This window comes from Nyctereutes procyonoides, unplaced genomic scaffold (assembly GCF_905146905.1).
Source record: "Nyctereutes procyonoides isolate TBG_1078 unplaced genomic scaffold, NYPRO_anot_genome, whole genome shotgun sequence".
Lineage (NCBI taxonomy): Eukaryota > Metazoa > Chordata > Mammalia > Carnivora > Canidae > Nyctereutes > Nyctereutes procyonoides.
The window spans coordinates 33387695-33404474 of record NW_026575020.1 but is presented as its reverse complement, the minus strand read 5'-3'; the positions used below and the strand labels follow the sequence as shown (position 1 = coordinate 33404474).

Below are 16780 nucleotides of genomic sequence, written 5' to 3'. Positions count from 1 at the left end.
AGTGGCTCTGTGAGGGTTTTGGAGCCAGAGGGGAGTTTCCTCTTGCAGGTTGGGTAAGAGCAGCTTCGAGTACCCCAGATATCACGTCCCAGGGGGTCCTGTAGCCTCAACCTCATCCCTTGCTGTGCCAGATGTGTTCTTGAGAGGCTTGCAGGGACACGGTCCCTGTTGCTTCTCAGCTGCCTGACGTGAAACCCGTGGCAGTGCAGAGTTCTGGTAGGACTGAACCTGCCCTCCTACCCACACCATGGGGCAACTGTTCCACAGTCCTGCGGAGCAGCCTGAGCCAGAGATGAGCCCAGTCACCCCTTTCCTCAGCCAGCACACTGGGCACCTAGTGTGACAAGTCCCTAGGTCACATTGATTCTAAAGTCAGCTGCCTCAGGAAAGCCCCAGCCCACTGTGCAGGCTCCTGGGGAGCCTCGGAGGATGGATCAGAGGCTTGGTGGCTCACGGTTGGCCTGCAGTGGCTAGTTCCAGGCACCTGCATGTAGAGAGGAAGCTGGCCAGGCTGACTGTCCCCGATGGCCTGCTCCCTGCTGCTGGGGACCAGGAGAGGTCCCCTCCTCCCATGCTCAGAATAACTTCTTGTACAACAGGTTCTCAGAATTGGAGCAGTGAACAGAAGATGTGGGTTCACAAACCCCTGTCCTTGGCTGGGGCAGCAGCCTCTCCCCACCTGTCCTCATACTGGAGCCCCAGCGTGGCCTGCACAGCCCCTCCCGGCTTCCTGACTCCTCCCTCCCACCAGCAGCTGCCCACCCCTCCCTACCCGCCCCCTGCTTTCTCCAGCCTCTTGTGTACTCTGTGTCCCCAAAGATTTAGACTAATAGGTGGGCTTGGTGGCGGCAGTAGGCATGATAGAAGTGGAGCCATCGCCTGCATCAAAAGTGCTGGCTCTGGGGCAGCAGAGGGCCTGCCAGGGCCCATCTGAGGGGCCGTTGGCCCAACAGGGCTCTGGCCGTCCCCTGGCTCCTGAGCGTGCCCCCTCTCTGGAAATGGTAGAGCTATGGAGCATAAGTGTCGGCTGTGAGCCCAGGAGCAGCCAACCTCAGAGGCACGATCACAGGCCTTACCCTTGGTAGCCTGCCTTGTCTAATAACCTCTGTTAACACAGTCCTGCACAGCCCCAGGATACAGTGGTGGCCACTTTTGCTTTCCCCCTACTTCTCTGCTTGGTCTTCTCTCTCTCCCACTCTCTCTGACTCTGTCTTGGTCTCTGTCCCATCCCTGGTCTGTTGGTCAGTCTCTGTCTCTGCTTGGCTTTGCCCCAGGATCTTTGCTTGGCCCACCTCTGGCCAGGAAGCGTGGCTTTTCCTTTTCCTTGAGGAAGCCCTCAGGACTGGGCTGGAGCCCCACTCCCCCTCTCCCTTGTCCACCTGAGCCTCCTGTCTTCCCATTCCAGGACTTGTCATACTGAACGTGAGTTCCCCGCACACCCCAAGGGCAAGAGCGCCTGTGCTGCTATGGGTCCCCACACCTAGTTAACACTGTACACCCTGTGGGCCCTTGGGAACAGGGTCAGCCACACAGCCATCTGTGCCTCAGAAATCACATGCCTGGTCCCCCACAAATCCTTTGTTGAGCTGGGGATAGGTGGCAGGTGGGCCACAGAGTCAAGCACGCCCGTCTCTCTGAGGGTGGAACCGAGTCCTTGTAAATCAGTGAGCCAGAATGCAGTGTGCTGCTCACCCAGCCAGGACAGCCTTCTGCCTCCTGCCATCTGCCTCTGCTCCCAGGTAGGCAGTAACCTGCACAGGTGTGCTGTGGCACCAGGGCATCGGGGGACAGCCAGGCCTGGGAAAGATCGACTGTCCCTGCACCTGTGCTTGTGCGTGTGTGTGTGTGCGCGCACATGTACATGCGCACGCGTGACCCACTGTGTGACCTTGGCCCAGTCTGAGGCCAGCTGGAAACAGCAGCTGTCTCCTGGCCCCAGATACACTACCTGGAGAGTGGCCAGGCTGGAGGAAGGGGCAGAAATAGGACGGAAATGGGGCCCTCTGTGGGCAGCTGCCAACTCGGACTCTGGCCGGCTCCAGCCCCATAAATAACCTGTGGGCCAGAGGGAAGGCCACACTCGGGCTGGGCACACGCCATGGGGCGCCTAGAGCTGGTCGTCTTGGGGTTCACCTGCTACTGGGCACTAGCGAGCACAGCAAAGGTAAGTGAGGACCCAGCAGAGGGCAGGGGCGCCTCTCTCCTCTCACTAAGCAAGATCTGGAATCAGGGCCCAGTGGACAGAAGCTGTGCAGCGTCACTGGCAGGAAGAGTCAGCCTGAGAGACACCCCAATGATCAAAACAGCACTTCCCAGGCACTTCAATCTGCCTTTTTTTTTTTTTTTTTTTTAAGGTCAATCTATGTGAAATTCACATGTAACTGAGAGTCCTGAATTTTTCTTTGCTAAGTCTGGGAACCTGACCCACAGCATCCCTCTGGCTCCTTCCTCCCCAGAGGTGTCAATGTCGTCCCCTTTTACAGAAGGGGAGATGGGTCCAGAGCAGAGGAGCACCTTGCCCAACCGCACACAGCCACCAGTGGCTGACAAGCCTGGAACTCCAATCTAGTCCAACCTCAGTCTGGCTCCCAACGCCACCCCCACTCCCAAGAGGGAGTTCCCCACCTGCTTGCTAGTAGCCAGGTCCCTCCAGGGTGAGAGTCAAGAGGCCCCCTGGGGCCTATTTGCCATCTGCCCTGTATGAGGAACAAGGCAGGGAAGGTGCTTCGGGGTTGAAACCCTTGCAGACACGTGACCCGCATGCTGCTCACCTTCATCCTGCCATCTCAGTCCCAGCTGCCTGCCTGGCACCTGCCCCTTGGTCCTGGAGGTTCCGGTGCTGACCTTGGGCCCCTGCTGCCCCCAAGAGGAGGTCACTGTCTCCCCGGGGTCTTCCCTGAAGGCAGAAAGGACCAGGATTGCCCCCCGCTGCCCCAGGAGCCAGTGGCACCCTCCCACACCTTGCCCCTCACCCAGGGCCCTCAGGCCGATCTCAATTCTGAGAGGCAACTTCCCAGTCCCCAGGCACTGACCTGGCCTGCTGCCCCAGCCCAGCAGCCCCGAAGCCCGTCAGAAAGATTCCGGGAGGCCTGCAACAAGGCTGCTCATCCTGAGACGAGAGACGGGGTGGGGGTGGGGGGAGCAGACCTGCACCTGCCCCTGGGCCCCCGGCCCCACCCCTGAGGCACCTGGCAGGGGTTGCTCTGGCTTCCTCTCTGCTTCCAGCCTGCCCACTCCCCTATTAGACTGGACCTTACAGGGTGCTGGGACCCCAGCTGGGCCTGGGGGGGCAGGGCTGCCCTGCCCTTGCCCCCCCCCCCGGGAAGAGCCCTGAAGCAGACACCTGCCACGGGACCAGACGGATGGGGAGGCAGCCCTAGTCGATGAGAGCCGGGCTCTGAGGTCAGGTAGCTCTCCCATCGGGTGACTTTGAGTGGGACAGCCTCAGTGCCCTTGTGGGACAATGGGCAGATGATCATCAGCCCCCAGGACCCTGGTGAAGGGTGGATGTGTTGTTCGGCATGGGGCCAGCTCCGTGCCAGGGCTGGAGACACAGCAGTGGTTCTGGTGGCCCAGGGGGCAGGGGTCTTGGTAGTGAGTGCAAGGACTGTGAGGACTTGGCACCAGACCACCAACTCCAAGCCAGCTGGACACTGGGGTGGCAGGGGGTACACAGAGGGAGCAGACAGGCCACGAGGGAAGCATTGCTGCTGCCCATCTTAGAGAAACCGGGCCTTGTGGTCACAGCTAGGCAGCCACAACTGGGATCGGAACCTCCACCCCCCCTCTCCTGGACTACTTGGAAGGCTTCCTGGAGTGGGAACATACTGGTTGACCCAGCTTCCTCCAGCAACCAGGGAGCAGGACACCCTCAGGGACTGGGACCAAGGCAGTACACTGCTTCTCCAGTAACGTGGGCAAGTGGCAGGGCCCTCGGTCTCGGAGGCAGATTGGCTCACCTTTGAAGTGGTGTCGGGGGAGCCTCTGGGCACCCTGGGGCCTGCCCAGCTTACCCTCCACCCCGTTCTGGGGACCTGCCCAAGCCCGCCTGAGCCTCGGCCTTTACCCCCAGCTGGGCGCAGTGTACACGGAAGGAGGCTTCGTGGAAGGCGTCAACAAGAAGCTCAGCCTCTTTGGTGACTATGTCGACATCTTCAAGGGCATCCCCTTCGCTGCCCCACCCAAGGCCCTGGAGAACCCTCAGCGACACCCTGGCTGGCAAGGTGGGAGCGGGCAGGTGCTGGTGAGGTCCCATGCCTGGGGAACCCCGGGGGGGTGGCTGCCATCCTCACACTGGCCCTGGCCACACCCACAGGAACCCTGAAGGCCAAGGACTTCAAGAGGCGGTGCCTGCAGGCCACCATCACCCAGGACAACACCTACGGGGAGGAGGACTGCCTCTACCTCAACATCTGGGTCCCCCAGGGCAAGAAGGAAGGTGGGTTCGCCCTCCCCACACCTGCAGGGCGCCCCCAGGCAGCCCTGCCCTTTGGGGACTCCAGAGCCCAGATAACCCGAGATCAACGCAGGGTGCGTGTGGAGGGGCACCTGAGGGGAGCATCTGGGGTCACGGGGCCTGTCCGCTCTGCCTCAGTCTCCCGGAACCTGCCCGTCATGATCTGGATCTACGGAGGTGCCTTTCTCATGGGGGCTGGCCACGGTGCCAACTTTCTCAGCAACTACCTGTATGATGGGGAAGAGATCGCCACGCGGGGCAACGTCATCGTGGTCACCTTCAACTACCGTGTTGGCCCCCTGGGCTTCCTCAGCACTGGGGACGCCAACCTGCCAGGTGAGCTGGGTGCTCTGGCCGCCGGGGAGGGGAGGCAAGTGAGCTCCGAGCCCATTGAGGATGCGCCTCCCCTCCCATCCCACTGGAACAGCTCCTGACAGGTCCCCTGAAAAGGCGCAGGATCCTATTTGCAGAGCTGGGGGCGCTGGAGAGGCGCTGCGAGATGCAGGGGCCCCTTGGCAGCCGTTGTGAAAGAACAGAGGTTGCCAGACAGACAGACAGACTGGGACCCAGAAGCCCTGGGGAGCAGGTTCAGGGGGCCCAGTGAAAGGAACAGAACATAAGACATCGAGGCGCTAACACAAGCCGCAGGACAGGCAGCCAGACAAGGACTGTGGCAGGGAGGGAGAGAAGGGAGCAGGCTGGCCCTCCTGCTTTCCCAGCCCCCCCCCCCGGGCCCCATCCCCATCCCCAGAATGAGCCCCACACCTCCAGCCTCCAGGGGACCCATCATTCCACATCCTGGGGCTCAGCCAGGGTCTCCACGCAGCCAAGGACACACTCCACACCCACGCGGATGGTGTACCTCGTGTGTGCCAGGCCCTGGCACCCCTAGCCTTGGCCAAAGGTCCCCGATGAAGGCCCATCCCCCACCCTGCCCCCAGGTAACTATGGCCTTCGGGATCAGCACATGGCCATCGCTTGGGTGAAGAGGAACATCGCAGCCTTTGGTGGGGATCCCAACAACATCACTCTCTTTGGGGAATCAGCTGGAGGTGCCAGCGTTTCTCTTCAGGTCTGGGGTCCCCAGGGATGTGGGAGGGGGCCAATGGGGCAGGGACAAAAGGGGCGGGACCTGGTGTGTGGGCAGGGGGTGTGGAGCCTTGGTGACAGAACCTCTGTGTGTTGCAGACCCTCTCTCCCTACAACAAGGGCCTCATCCGGAGAGCCATCAGCCAGAGTGGCGTGGCCCTGTGCCCCTGGGTCATCCAGAGGAACCCCCTCTTCTGGGCCAAAAGGGTAAGGAGGAGCTGCAGTGGGCAGGGCAGGGGCCTCCCTCCTTCCCACGCTGTCCTGGACTCCATCACCCTCTGCCCGGAGCACCTGTCCTCACCTACCTGCCTACCTCCCACTCCAGATTGCTGAGAAGGTGGGCTGCCCGTTGGACGATACCGCCAAGATGGCCAAGTGTCTGAAGGTTACTGACCCCCGTGCCCTGACGCTGGCCTATAAGATGCCCCTGGCAGGCATGGAGTGTGAGTGCAGACTGCTGGGCGGGGCCCCGGGGGCCCCGGGGGCTCCGGGTCAGGGGAGGCCAAGCTCCAGGAAAAGAGAGGAACTGCGGGTCTGAGGCTGGCCCTGTCACCAGATGGCCGGCGTCCCCAGGCAACTTGCTACCGCCACCGCCCTTGCAGGCTCAGTGGCTCCAGCTGTAAGGACGGGGGCCGTTCTTTCTTCTTATCCTTGGTGGGTCACAACCCCCGTGAGAAGCTGAAGAATGAGTGGGCCCCGGCCCCTGACAAAGCACACATCTGGGGTCACCTGTGTGCAATTTGAGGGAGATCCATGAACCCAAGACCAAGAGCCTTTGTCCTAGACAGTCATTCGTTCTTGCTGCCACTCACGCATTGCACACTCACCCACTGAGCACCCTCAGGAGCATCTGGCCCCCCCAGTTCTGCTCCTCTGCCCCTCAGGATGCCGGGGACCTCATCAGTCCGGCAGGCTGGGATCTGCTCTTGCTCACCCTTTTGATGCTAAGAGGCCCCATCCCTTGCTCCTCTACCTGATGCAAATTCAACCATAAGCGCTAAGCAAAGCCCAAGCAAAGCAAACACGTTGCCGCCGCAAACACAAACCAGTCATTTCCTCTGGTGTGAACTGGAAAGGGAAGCCAGCTGGGCTGGGCCTCATACAGGCCAATGCCTCTCCCTTCTGGGGCGGGTCTATGGTCCTTTCAGGGCCAGTTTAGGGGGTCTGGAGGGCAATGTGGACCTCACACGGTTTCTGGTGAACACCCCAGAACCCAGCCCTGAGAGGGGGTGCCTCTTTCTCTCTGGGTCCTCTCAATACTTCCAGGTCTTCCTTCTCCCTGATTTAGGCTCACTGAGAAGAGAGGCTGGAGGGAGGACAAGCTTGGCCTCTAGACCGGTGGTTCTCAGCCTGGGTGGCTTTGCTCCAGGGCACATGTGGCAGAGTCTGGAGACAGTTTTGACTGTTACAGCTGCAGAGGGGGTGCTACAGGTACCCCGCGGGCTGAGGGGTGCTGCTACACAACCTGCCGTGCCCTGAACAACCCCCACAACAGAATTATCCTGCCCTAAACATCAGTAGTTCTGAGGCCCTGCAAGTTTGGTCTAGATCAGAGGAGGCAAGAGGGCTCCCCTGCAGCCTTGTCGGGATGGCAGGATGGCTCCAAGCCCTGCCCCAGAGGCTGAGGGGAGGAGCAGCGGGGACCCCGGGTGTCACAGCCTACTGCTCTCCCACTCAGATCCCATGTTGCACTATCTGGGCTTTATCCCTGTTGTGGACGGAGACTTCATCCCTGATGACCCCATCAACCTGTATGCCAACACGGCCGACATCGACTACATAGCGGGCACCAACAACATGGATGGCCACATCTTTGCCAGCATTGACATGCCGGCCATCAACAAGAACGAACAGGAGGTCACCGAGTAAGCAGCGGGTGTGGGGCTCAGGGCTCAGAGCCCAGGGGCGGTGGAGAGAGGCCTCGGCCCAGGAGGTCAGCACTATGGGGGGGAGGGTGGCTATGGCCCTCTGTTGGGTGGGTGGGTGGGGGCGGCGGCACATACTCTCCCACCAGTGCTGGGTGGAAGGTCCAGTGCTGGCCTGGTCCCTGCAGTGAGGACTTCTACAAGCTGATCAGCGGGCTCACCATGATCAAGGGGCTCAGGGGTGCCAACTCCACTTTTGACGTCTACACCAAGCCCTGGGCCCTCGACGCAACACAGGAGACTAAGAAGAAGACTGTGGTGGACTTTGAGACCGACATCCTCTTCCTGGTGCCTACCGAGACTGCTCTGGCCCAGCACAGAGCCAATGCCAAGTGAGGACCTGGGCAGGAAGGCTCCCTGGGGAGGCCCACCTGGGATGGTGCACCTGCGCCGTGAGGGCTCCTGGGAGGGTGGCTCTCAGGTGTCGGTGAGGCCTGAGGCCTGGGAAAGCTGGGCTCGGGTCCCCACCCATGCCTGCACCACCTGCCTTGCCTAGGCTGACAAGACAAGACCTGAGAGGGCCCCTACTTACCTCCCAGCCTCAGGGGGCTCTGCAAGACCCTCCCATGATCCTCTGCCCAGCCCAGGACTGTGTGCGCCCCCTCACCCCATGGTCCTTCCCATTGAAAAGTTCTTGAATCAACCTTCCACCCCTCACACTGTGTAGAAGGAAAGAACAATGGATGATGATAGTCTCTGTTGTGGGTTTCAACATGGCCAACTTTCAAAATAACTTACGATTGGGACCACATTAAAAGTCTCCATATAATAATAGCCAGCAAAATTTTAGAAAGTTAGGAATGCTTAACAATGAGGAAGACAATATCATACCTAGAATCTAGAACAAAGGCTTCGTGGCAACTAAGCCATAAATGTAGCTCTGAGCTTCCCCTCAGTGAAGGAAAAAAGGGAGAGACATCTGAGAATATGTACCTTGTCCAATTAAATTAAGAGACAAATAAGTTTGCAGAGCAAAGGAAGATCTTTCTTGATACTGAATTGCAGGAGGAAGCTGCCTCAGTGTGTTTTATGGAGGTGAATTATAAACACAACTGAAATCATAGAAGCCCTGAATCTGTGGATTTGGCCCACGGCTCTCCCTTCCCAGGTGTCAGGAATCCTCCAGACCCCTCCCTGCTGCCACCTCGGCTCCCTCTGGGTCCCGCCCCTGTGCTGGTGGCCCCAGGTGAGCGCCTGGCCAATTTGGGTGCTGTCCCCTTCCTTCCCCAGGAGTGCCAAAACCTACACCTACCTGTTCTCCCACCCTTCTCGGATGCCCATCTACCCCAAATGGGTGGGGGCTGACCACGCAGATGACATCCAGTATGTCTTTGGGAAGCCCTTCGCCACCCCCCTGGGCTACCGGCCCCAAGACAGGACTGTCTCCAAGGCCATGATCGCCTACTGGACCAACTTTGCCAGAACTGGGTAAGGCAGCGGTGAGGCTAAGCCTAGGGCCCCTGCCACCTTGCCCTGCAGGCCTGGGTTGCAGGCCCTGTTCCCTCACTTACACTGAGCCTCCCCAAGCCTCAGTGCGGCAGTCTGTCTGTATATGAGGATAGAACTACTGCCCGAGGCCTGAGCCAGCACCTCTTGGGGCTCTACCCAGCCAGTGTCCAGGCACCATACAGTGAGGTGCTGTGATCCTAAGGGTCCGCATAGATGGGGGAGGACTGTGCAGGCAAACCAGAGCCAGGTGGGCTAGGGACACAGGTGTCCAGCCTCCTGTGAGCCCCCAGCCCCCACCCAGACTTTCCCTCTCTGCAGGGACCCCAACATGGGACATTCAGCTGTCCCCATCCACTGGGATCCCTACACCGTGGAGAGTGGCAACTACCTGGAGATCACCAAGAAGATGGACCACAACTCCCTGAAGCAGCACCTGAGGACTGATTACCTGCGCTATTGGGCCGTGACCTACCAGGCACTGCCCACCGTGACCGGAGATGAGGCCGCTCCGGCTCCCCCCTCCGGGGATTCGGATGCAGCCCCTGCTCCCCCCTCTGGGGACTCCAATGCCACTCCTGCTCCCCCCTCTGGGGACTCTGACACTGCTCCGGCTCCCCCCTCCGGGGATTCAGATGCAGCCCCCGCTCCCCCCTCCGGGGACTCAGATGCAGCCCCCGCTCCCCCCTCCGGGGACTCCGATGCCTCTCCTGCTCCCCCCTCCGAGGACTCTGATGCCGCTCCTGGTCCCCCATCTGGGGACTCCAATGCCGCTCCCGCTCCTCCCTCTGGGGACTCTGACACTGCTCCGGCTCCCCCCTCCGGGGATTCAGATGCAGCCCCCGCTCCCCCCTCCGGGGACTCAGATGCAGCCCCCGCTCCCCCCTCCGGGGACTCTGATGCCTCTCCTGCTCCCCCCTCCGAGGACTCTGATGCCGCTCCTGGTCCCCCATCTGGGGACTCCAATGCCGCTCCCGCTCCTCCCTCTGGGGACTCTGAGGGGGCTCAGATGCCCATAGTCATTGGCTTCTAATGCCCTTGGCTCCAAGAAGACCCAGGGGACCCACCTCCCCTCCAGAGTTTTTCCTGAATAAAGCCTCAACTCTCTGTCTCGTTTTTTCCTTTGCCCCCGAGGCCCCAGCTGGAAGAAGCAGTGCTCTCAGCTCCATTGCAGTACTAGCCACTGGGCCCACCGCCTTTCCCCATGGTGTCTGTCTGGAGAACCACCCTCATTCTAGAGAGGAGGAAACAGGTTTGAAGAAGTAAAGTGTCAGAGCAGGACTGCTGGTTCCCAGGGAGCAGGGTGGGCCATGGCCACAGGGGAGAGAGGAGCTCTGCGGGCTGTGGCCTCCCCTGCATGGGTGGATCCCATTGTACCAAGTTCTTTGGGTGCAGGCAGTGACCTCTGGGTTCTAACAAGGGCCTGGGTGCCTGGCTTGCAATGAGAAATCGACTCTGCTTCCAGCTGGATGTGAGTTGAAGAGAGAATAAAGCATCACACCGGAAGGTTAGAAGCAAAAGTTGCAAGAAAGCTGGGCATGGGGTGGCTCTGGCAGATTTTGGGGGCAGGAGGCAGAGGTCAGAGTCAGGGCCATACCCACATCCAGGAGTCTGGGAACAGGCATCCTGCAGAGACCTTGAGCAGCCTGACGTCACCACAGCTACAGGGGGTGGACGCTGTGAGGGGGGGTCACATGCCCCAGGTCATGAGAGCAAAGATTCATACCCAGAAACTCCAAAGCTAGTGCCTGAAACGATGTTGGGGGTATCTTCCCCACCCCTCACCCATTCTTCTGTCTCTGTGGGCTGGTGCTGAGGGCTCAAAGGAGGGAAGGTTCTGGAGTCCTGAGCAGCTCTGCCAGGTGAGGTGGGGACAGCAGCCATCATGTTTTCCCTCTCCAGCCTCAGAGGGGAGATGGAGGTCTGGGGAACTGAGCTGCACAGAGGGCAAACCTGTCCCCGCAAGGAGAGGATGCTCTCTGACTGGCCTGTGACCACCTTGGCCACCATGGGCTTCCTGGGTTGGTCATGGCTCTCAGGTGTGAAGAGAGGATTTCTTGTCAAAAATGAGGGGATAGACCCTCATGGCAGGGTGGGCCTTTCCTGGTGACCATCCCTGCTCTTGGCCAATGGAAGTGCAAGGATGCAACAGTGTGACCCTCCTCTGCCATGTTAGTATGAACAGGACTTCTCTAAGTGTCCCTGTCTGCTGGCAGGAGCCTCCTGGCACTACAAGAGAAAACCCTTGGTCCCCGGTGCCTCTGACTGGCCGTGGACGGGCCCTGGGATGGGGTGCTTCTAGCCCTTGTTGGGGGAAAGTACAGCTGTGCCTGCCTGTCATTCAGAAAATCACATCTCTGGTGGGCTATGCCACATCCAAATGTTGGTGGGGGGCATTGGGGTGGTTTTCTGGCAGAGGCCAACCTTGCTGTATGTCTGGGGGACATCTGCCACTGTCAGGTCATCTCACAATTCGTCAGGCTTTTGCTTTCACAGTCTGTAGGCAGAGGATGAAGTTGAGAATACAGCTGAACTCTGAACAACACAGCGGTCAGGGTGCTGACCCCCCACACAGTCAAAAATCCACATATAACTTTTGAGTCCCCCCAAACTCATTGTCTGACAGCCTTACCGTTGACTAGAAGCCTTACCGATAGCATACACGATTAACATGTATTTTGTGTACATATTATAAATTGTCTTACAACAGGAAAGCAAGAGAAAGGGGCACCTGGGTGGCTCAGTGGTTGAGCATCTGCCTCTGGCTCAGGTTGTGATCCCGGGGTCCCAGGATCGAGTCCTGCATCGGGCTCCCTGCAGGGAGCTTGCTTCTCCCTCTGCCTGTGTCTCTCATGAATAAATAAATAAAATAAAATAAAAAGCAAGAGAAAAGAAAATGTTAAAGTCACAAGGGAAAGAGAAAATACATTTATAGTCCTGGACTATACTGAGAAGCCATGGGAAGGTGGCCGGCAAAGTTCAAACAGGTGTTTGCTCAGGGGGCAACTCTAATGACTGAGGTGCTGTCCACGGTCCTGGAGGTTCCCCAACGATGGGCCAGGAGTTAACCCTTTCTGTTAACCTTTCAAGGTGAAGCCCAAGGACAGCGTATGGGGAAACTGAGGACAGCCCCCGTTTACCACTATGGTGACACGTGTCACTATTTTGTTGGCGAGGCTGTGCCCTTGGGTCTTGGCAGTTGTGGCGGGATTCCTGCCCCTCCCTCCCATGCCTCATCTTTCAACCCTCCCTGCAGGAAAGGTTCAAACCCCCCACCTCCTCAATGACATAACCAAATCACAGACCTGACCAAGAACACAGCTGATCTCTACTCACCATTTGCTTTGATGTGGATGGAACTGGAGGGTATAATGCTGAGTGAAGTAAGTCAATCAGAGGACAATCATTATATGGTTTCACTCATATGGGGAATATAAAAAATAGTGAAAGGGATTATAGGGGAAAGGAGAGAAAATGAGTGGGAAAAATCAGAGAGGGTGACAAAACATGAGAGACTCCTAACTCTGGGTAGTGAAAGGGGAGGTGGGTGGGGGATGGGGTGCTGGGTGATGGGCACTGAGGGGAGCACTTGACAGGATGAGCACTGAATGTTATACTATATGTTGGCAAATTGAACATAGCCATCCTAGGGGGGTACAACCTCTAAGGGCTCTGGCCTAGCTACCTTCTAGGACAAGTCCGCACCAACATGACTGCGGCTATAAGTAGGTGGTTGCCCAATACAATAGGCTTCAGAACTACGTGGTCCTGGAACTCATACTGGCCAGTGAGGGGGAGGGAGTATGGTGGTCTTTCACGGGAAGGACTCAGCACCCTTAACCTCACCAACCAGCACTCAGCTGGGATTCATCAGACGCCAACCAGGATGAGTGGCCACCATGTGCCTGGCAGAGAGGTGGGCAGGGTGGGCGAGTGTTTCCGAGTGTTTCTGGGCAAAATCAATTCTATGTAGGATTGTGGGGAGGCTGGAAATCCTAGTTCATAGGTAGCAGAAATACTTCTGGAATAAGGCTGCCCTGCACGTCCTCCTTGGGCTTCACCATGAGAGGTTAACATAAGGGGTTAACTCCTGGCCCATTGTCGGGAGCCTCCAGGACCCTGGACAGCTTCCAGCTGGTGCCTCAGTCAGTAGAGTTGACCCTTGAGCTGGAGCCTGGAGCCTGCTTTAGAGCTCTCTCCCCTGGATTCAAAGCAAGCAGAAGGTCTAAGGACAGGGGTGAGGATGCGGGGGGGGGGGGGGGGGGCGGGGGCGGGTTCCAGTCCAGGTAAAGGCCTGACCATGGGCCCCTACACAGAACGGAGGATGCGGAGGCCTGTCTGTCCACTGGCTCAAAACCTCCCCGTGACCTTTTCTCTCCCACATTGCACGTTTTGATCTGTTTACAATCCCCACCCCCAGCACTTAATGCTGATGGAATTCAAATTTAACCCTGAAATCTCCAAGCTCCTAATTAGCAATCAACAGGAACCTCAATAAAACAAGCAGAAAATGTTTCCTCTTCCTCCAAAGCTGTAGAACAACAGCAGCCACTGTCCTGGGTCAGGAAACGGTCCTTGCAAATCTTCTCAAAATCAGCGTAAAATACATGTAACACAAAATATGCTGATTTAACTACTACTGAGTTCGATTTAGTGACATAAGTGTTGTTCACATTGTTGTGCAACCATCACCACATCGAGTCCCAACACTTTTTCATCACCCCCAACTGAAACTTTGTACCCATTAATCAATACTGCTCCCTTCTCCCTTCTTGCCTCCTGCACCTGGTGGGCTCTTCTACTTTGTGTCCCAATCAGTTTGCCCATTCTAGGTGTTTCTTGTAGGTGGGATCACAGCGTCTTTAAGGGCCGCCCATGTCGCGGCATGTGTGTGAGTTGCATCCCTCTCAACGGCTCACTTGTATTCCAGTGTGTGTCCCAGGCACACAGTCAGGCATTCCCCTTCCTTACAAGTCATTTGTTTCTGTACAATTGGTAGTAATGTTCCTACTTTCATTGCAGATTTTAGTACCTCTTTTTTCCCCCCTTGGCCAATCTCTCTAAAAGGTTTGTCAGCTTTGGTTGCTCTTTTTCTAGTTCCTTAAAGTGTATTGTTAGGTTACTGACTTGAAACCTTTTTTCTTGTTTAACGTAGGCATTGGCAGCCAGAAATTCTGCCATTAGCACTGCGTCTGCGGTGTCCTGTAACTTGTGGTACGTTCTGTTTCTATCTCCCCTTGTCTCAAGGCATTTACTGACATCCCCTGGGACTTCTCTGACCCATTGGTTATCAAGGGGTGTGTTGCTTAATTGCCACATACTTCTGAGTCTTCCAGGTTTCCTTCCACTGCGGTCTTCTGCTTCTATCCAATTGGAAAAGATACTTTGTAGGACTTCAATCTTTAAAATGTATTAGGACTCGTTTTGTGGTCTCATAGACAGTGTGTTCCGGTGAATGTTCTATTTGCATTTGGAGACGCATGTGTGCCCTGCTGCTGCTGTGAAGGGTTCTGCATTTGTCTGCCAGGTCCAACAGAGTGTGGTTCAAATCCTCTACCTGTAGCCATCTTCTGCCTGAATTTTTCCAGCCATTATTGGAAGTGAGGCAGTAAAGTCTCCGACTCACCTCGAAGATGTCAATTTTTGCTGTAGGGATGGATGTGTACAATTGTTATTTTTTCTTGATGAATGGAGATTTTTGTCAATGTATATGGACCTTGTCTCAATACTTTTTTGACTTAAAATCGATTTTGTCTGATAATAATATAACCACCCCCAGCTGTTTCCTGTTTTTGTGGAATATCTTTTCCCACTATTTTACTTCTAATCTTTTTGTATGTCTTTCAAAGTGAGTCTCTTTGAATACAGCACACTGGTGGAGCACATTTTTTAAATCTATTCTGCCAAACTGGAGAGTTTTATAGAGAATTTTATGTGGAGAGTTTAACCTAAGTATATTGCAGTAATTACTGATAAGGACTTGTTTATCAAGTCCTTTAGCCATTTGTTTTCTGTATGTCCCATATGCATTTTGTTCAATTCCTCCATTACTGCTTTTTATGGATTTAGCTGATTTTTAAATAGTGCACCATTTTGATTCCCTTTCTTTTTGTATATATGTCTAAAAAAAAAAGATTTTCTTATTGGTTACCTTTGGGATTACAATTAACATTTTAAATTTAGAACAACCTAGTTTGAATAATACCAGCTTCATTCGGTAGTATACTAACACTCAGCTCTTATAAATCCTCATCCCCACTTTGTGTTATTGGCACAGATTATATCTTTGTGTATTCTGTACCCATTAATACAGATTTACACTGCTTAATACATTTGCTTTTCACATGATATAGAAAAAAGGAGTTATAAACCCAAAGTAAAACGTTTCCAGCTTTTGTAATGACCTATAACTTACCTCTACTAGTGGTCTTTATTTTTCATATGGCTTTGAGTTACTGTTTCGTTTTCTTTCATTCAGCCTGAAGGGCTCCCCTATAGCATTTCCTTTAGGCAGGTCTACTGAAAACAAAATCTCTTAACTTCCTTTATCTGGGAATGTCTTCATTTCCTTGCCCCCTGAAAGGATAGTTTGCTGGATACAGAATTCCTTTTCCTTTCAGTACTTTAAAAATAAATATGTTATCCCACTGCCTTATGGCCACCATAGGTTCTTTTAATCTTATTGGAGGACCCCTTGTACATGATGAATTGCTTCTTTCTTGCTGCTTTCAAGATTTTCTCTTTGTCTTTCAACAGTTTGATTACAATGTATCTTAGTGTGGGTCTCTTTGAGTTTATCCTGCTTGGAGTCCACTGAACTTCTTAATGTGTAGATTTATGTCTTTCATCAAATCTGAGTTTTCAGCCATCATTACTTCAAATAATCTCTCTGCTCCTCTCTCTTCTTCTGGGACTCTCAGCATGTGCATGCTGTTACATTTGATGATGTCACCCAAATCCCAGAGGGAATTGTTCATTTTTCTTCATTCTTTTTCCTTTCTGCTCTTCAGTAGAATAATGTCAATGGCCTTATGGTCAGGTTCACCAATTCTCTCTGCCTGTGCAAATCTGACATTGAATCCCTCTGTTGTTATTATACTTACAGCTCCAGAGTTTCCATTTGGTTCCTTTTCATAATTTCTATTAAATTTCCTACTTGTTCTTACATCATTTTCTGGAGTTCCTCTAGAGATTATTTGCTTTGTTTGTGGTTTCCTTGAGCTCACTGAGCATATTTAAGACTGTCAACTTAATGTCTTTGACTAGTAACTTCAATGCCTGGGCTTCCTCAGACAGTCTGTCAAATTCTTTTTTTCCTATACCAGCACTGGGTTCCTATTTGTCTGTATGCTTTGTCATTTGCTGGGAGCTGGATATTGAGGATGACAACGTGGTAACTCTGGAAACCTGATTCTCCTCCTCTTCGGGCTTACTTCTGTTGCTCGAGAGCCACAGTCTTCTGTTTCTATGGTGACTTTTCCAAACTATGTTGTCCCAAATATTCCTTGTTGTTCTGGGATTAAAGCTTCTGTCCTGCTGCCTTGGTAGCCAGTGTGAGGCCTGGCAGAGATCTCCTTAACTGCTCAAGTCCTGAGGCGCTGTTTGTCATTAAGCACTCCCCTGACTGTTGTGCTGGATGAGGTTCCAGAGTCCACAGACTATCCATCCTGATCATTTTTCCCTTCCAGCTGAGTGAATGATCTCTATGGAGAGACTGACCCTGGAGCTTCTTATTTCACAATTTTCTCTCACAAATGTGATTTTTAAAGACACTCCAGTTTCAGGGCTTGTTGCTATGCCCTGTGAAAGCACCTACAGCCTTGAATCCCAGGGGTGCTGGGGTGCTGACCCAGCTTAGTGCCCA

The 16780-nt window shown here is 55.0% G+C and overlaps 1 protein-coding gene across 1 annotated transcript; it reads left to right on the top strand.

Moving 5' to 3' along the window:
• Positions 1–60: 60 nt before the first annotated feature.
• Positions 61–9949, top strand: CEL (carboxyl ester lipase). Its single transcript, XM_055332101.1, has 11 exons — positions 61–2164; positions 4073–4223; positions 4316–4438; positions 4595–4792; positions 5398–5528; positions 5645–5752; positions 5871–5988; positions 7224–7410; positions 7599–7802; positions 8701–8898; positions 9238–9949. Exons 1-11 carry the CDS (start codon positions 2099–2101, stop codon positions 9947–9949), a joined length of 2196 nt encoding a protein of 731 aa, XP_055188076.1. The 5' UTR covers positions 61–2098.
• Positions 9950–16780: the final 6831 nt, after the last annotated feature.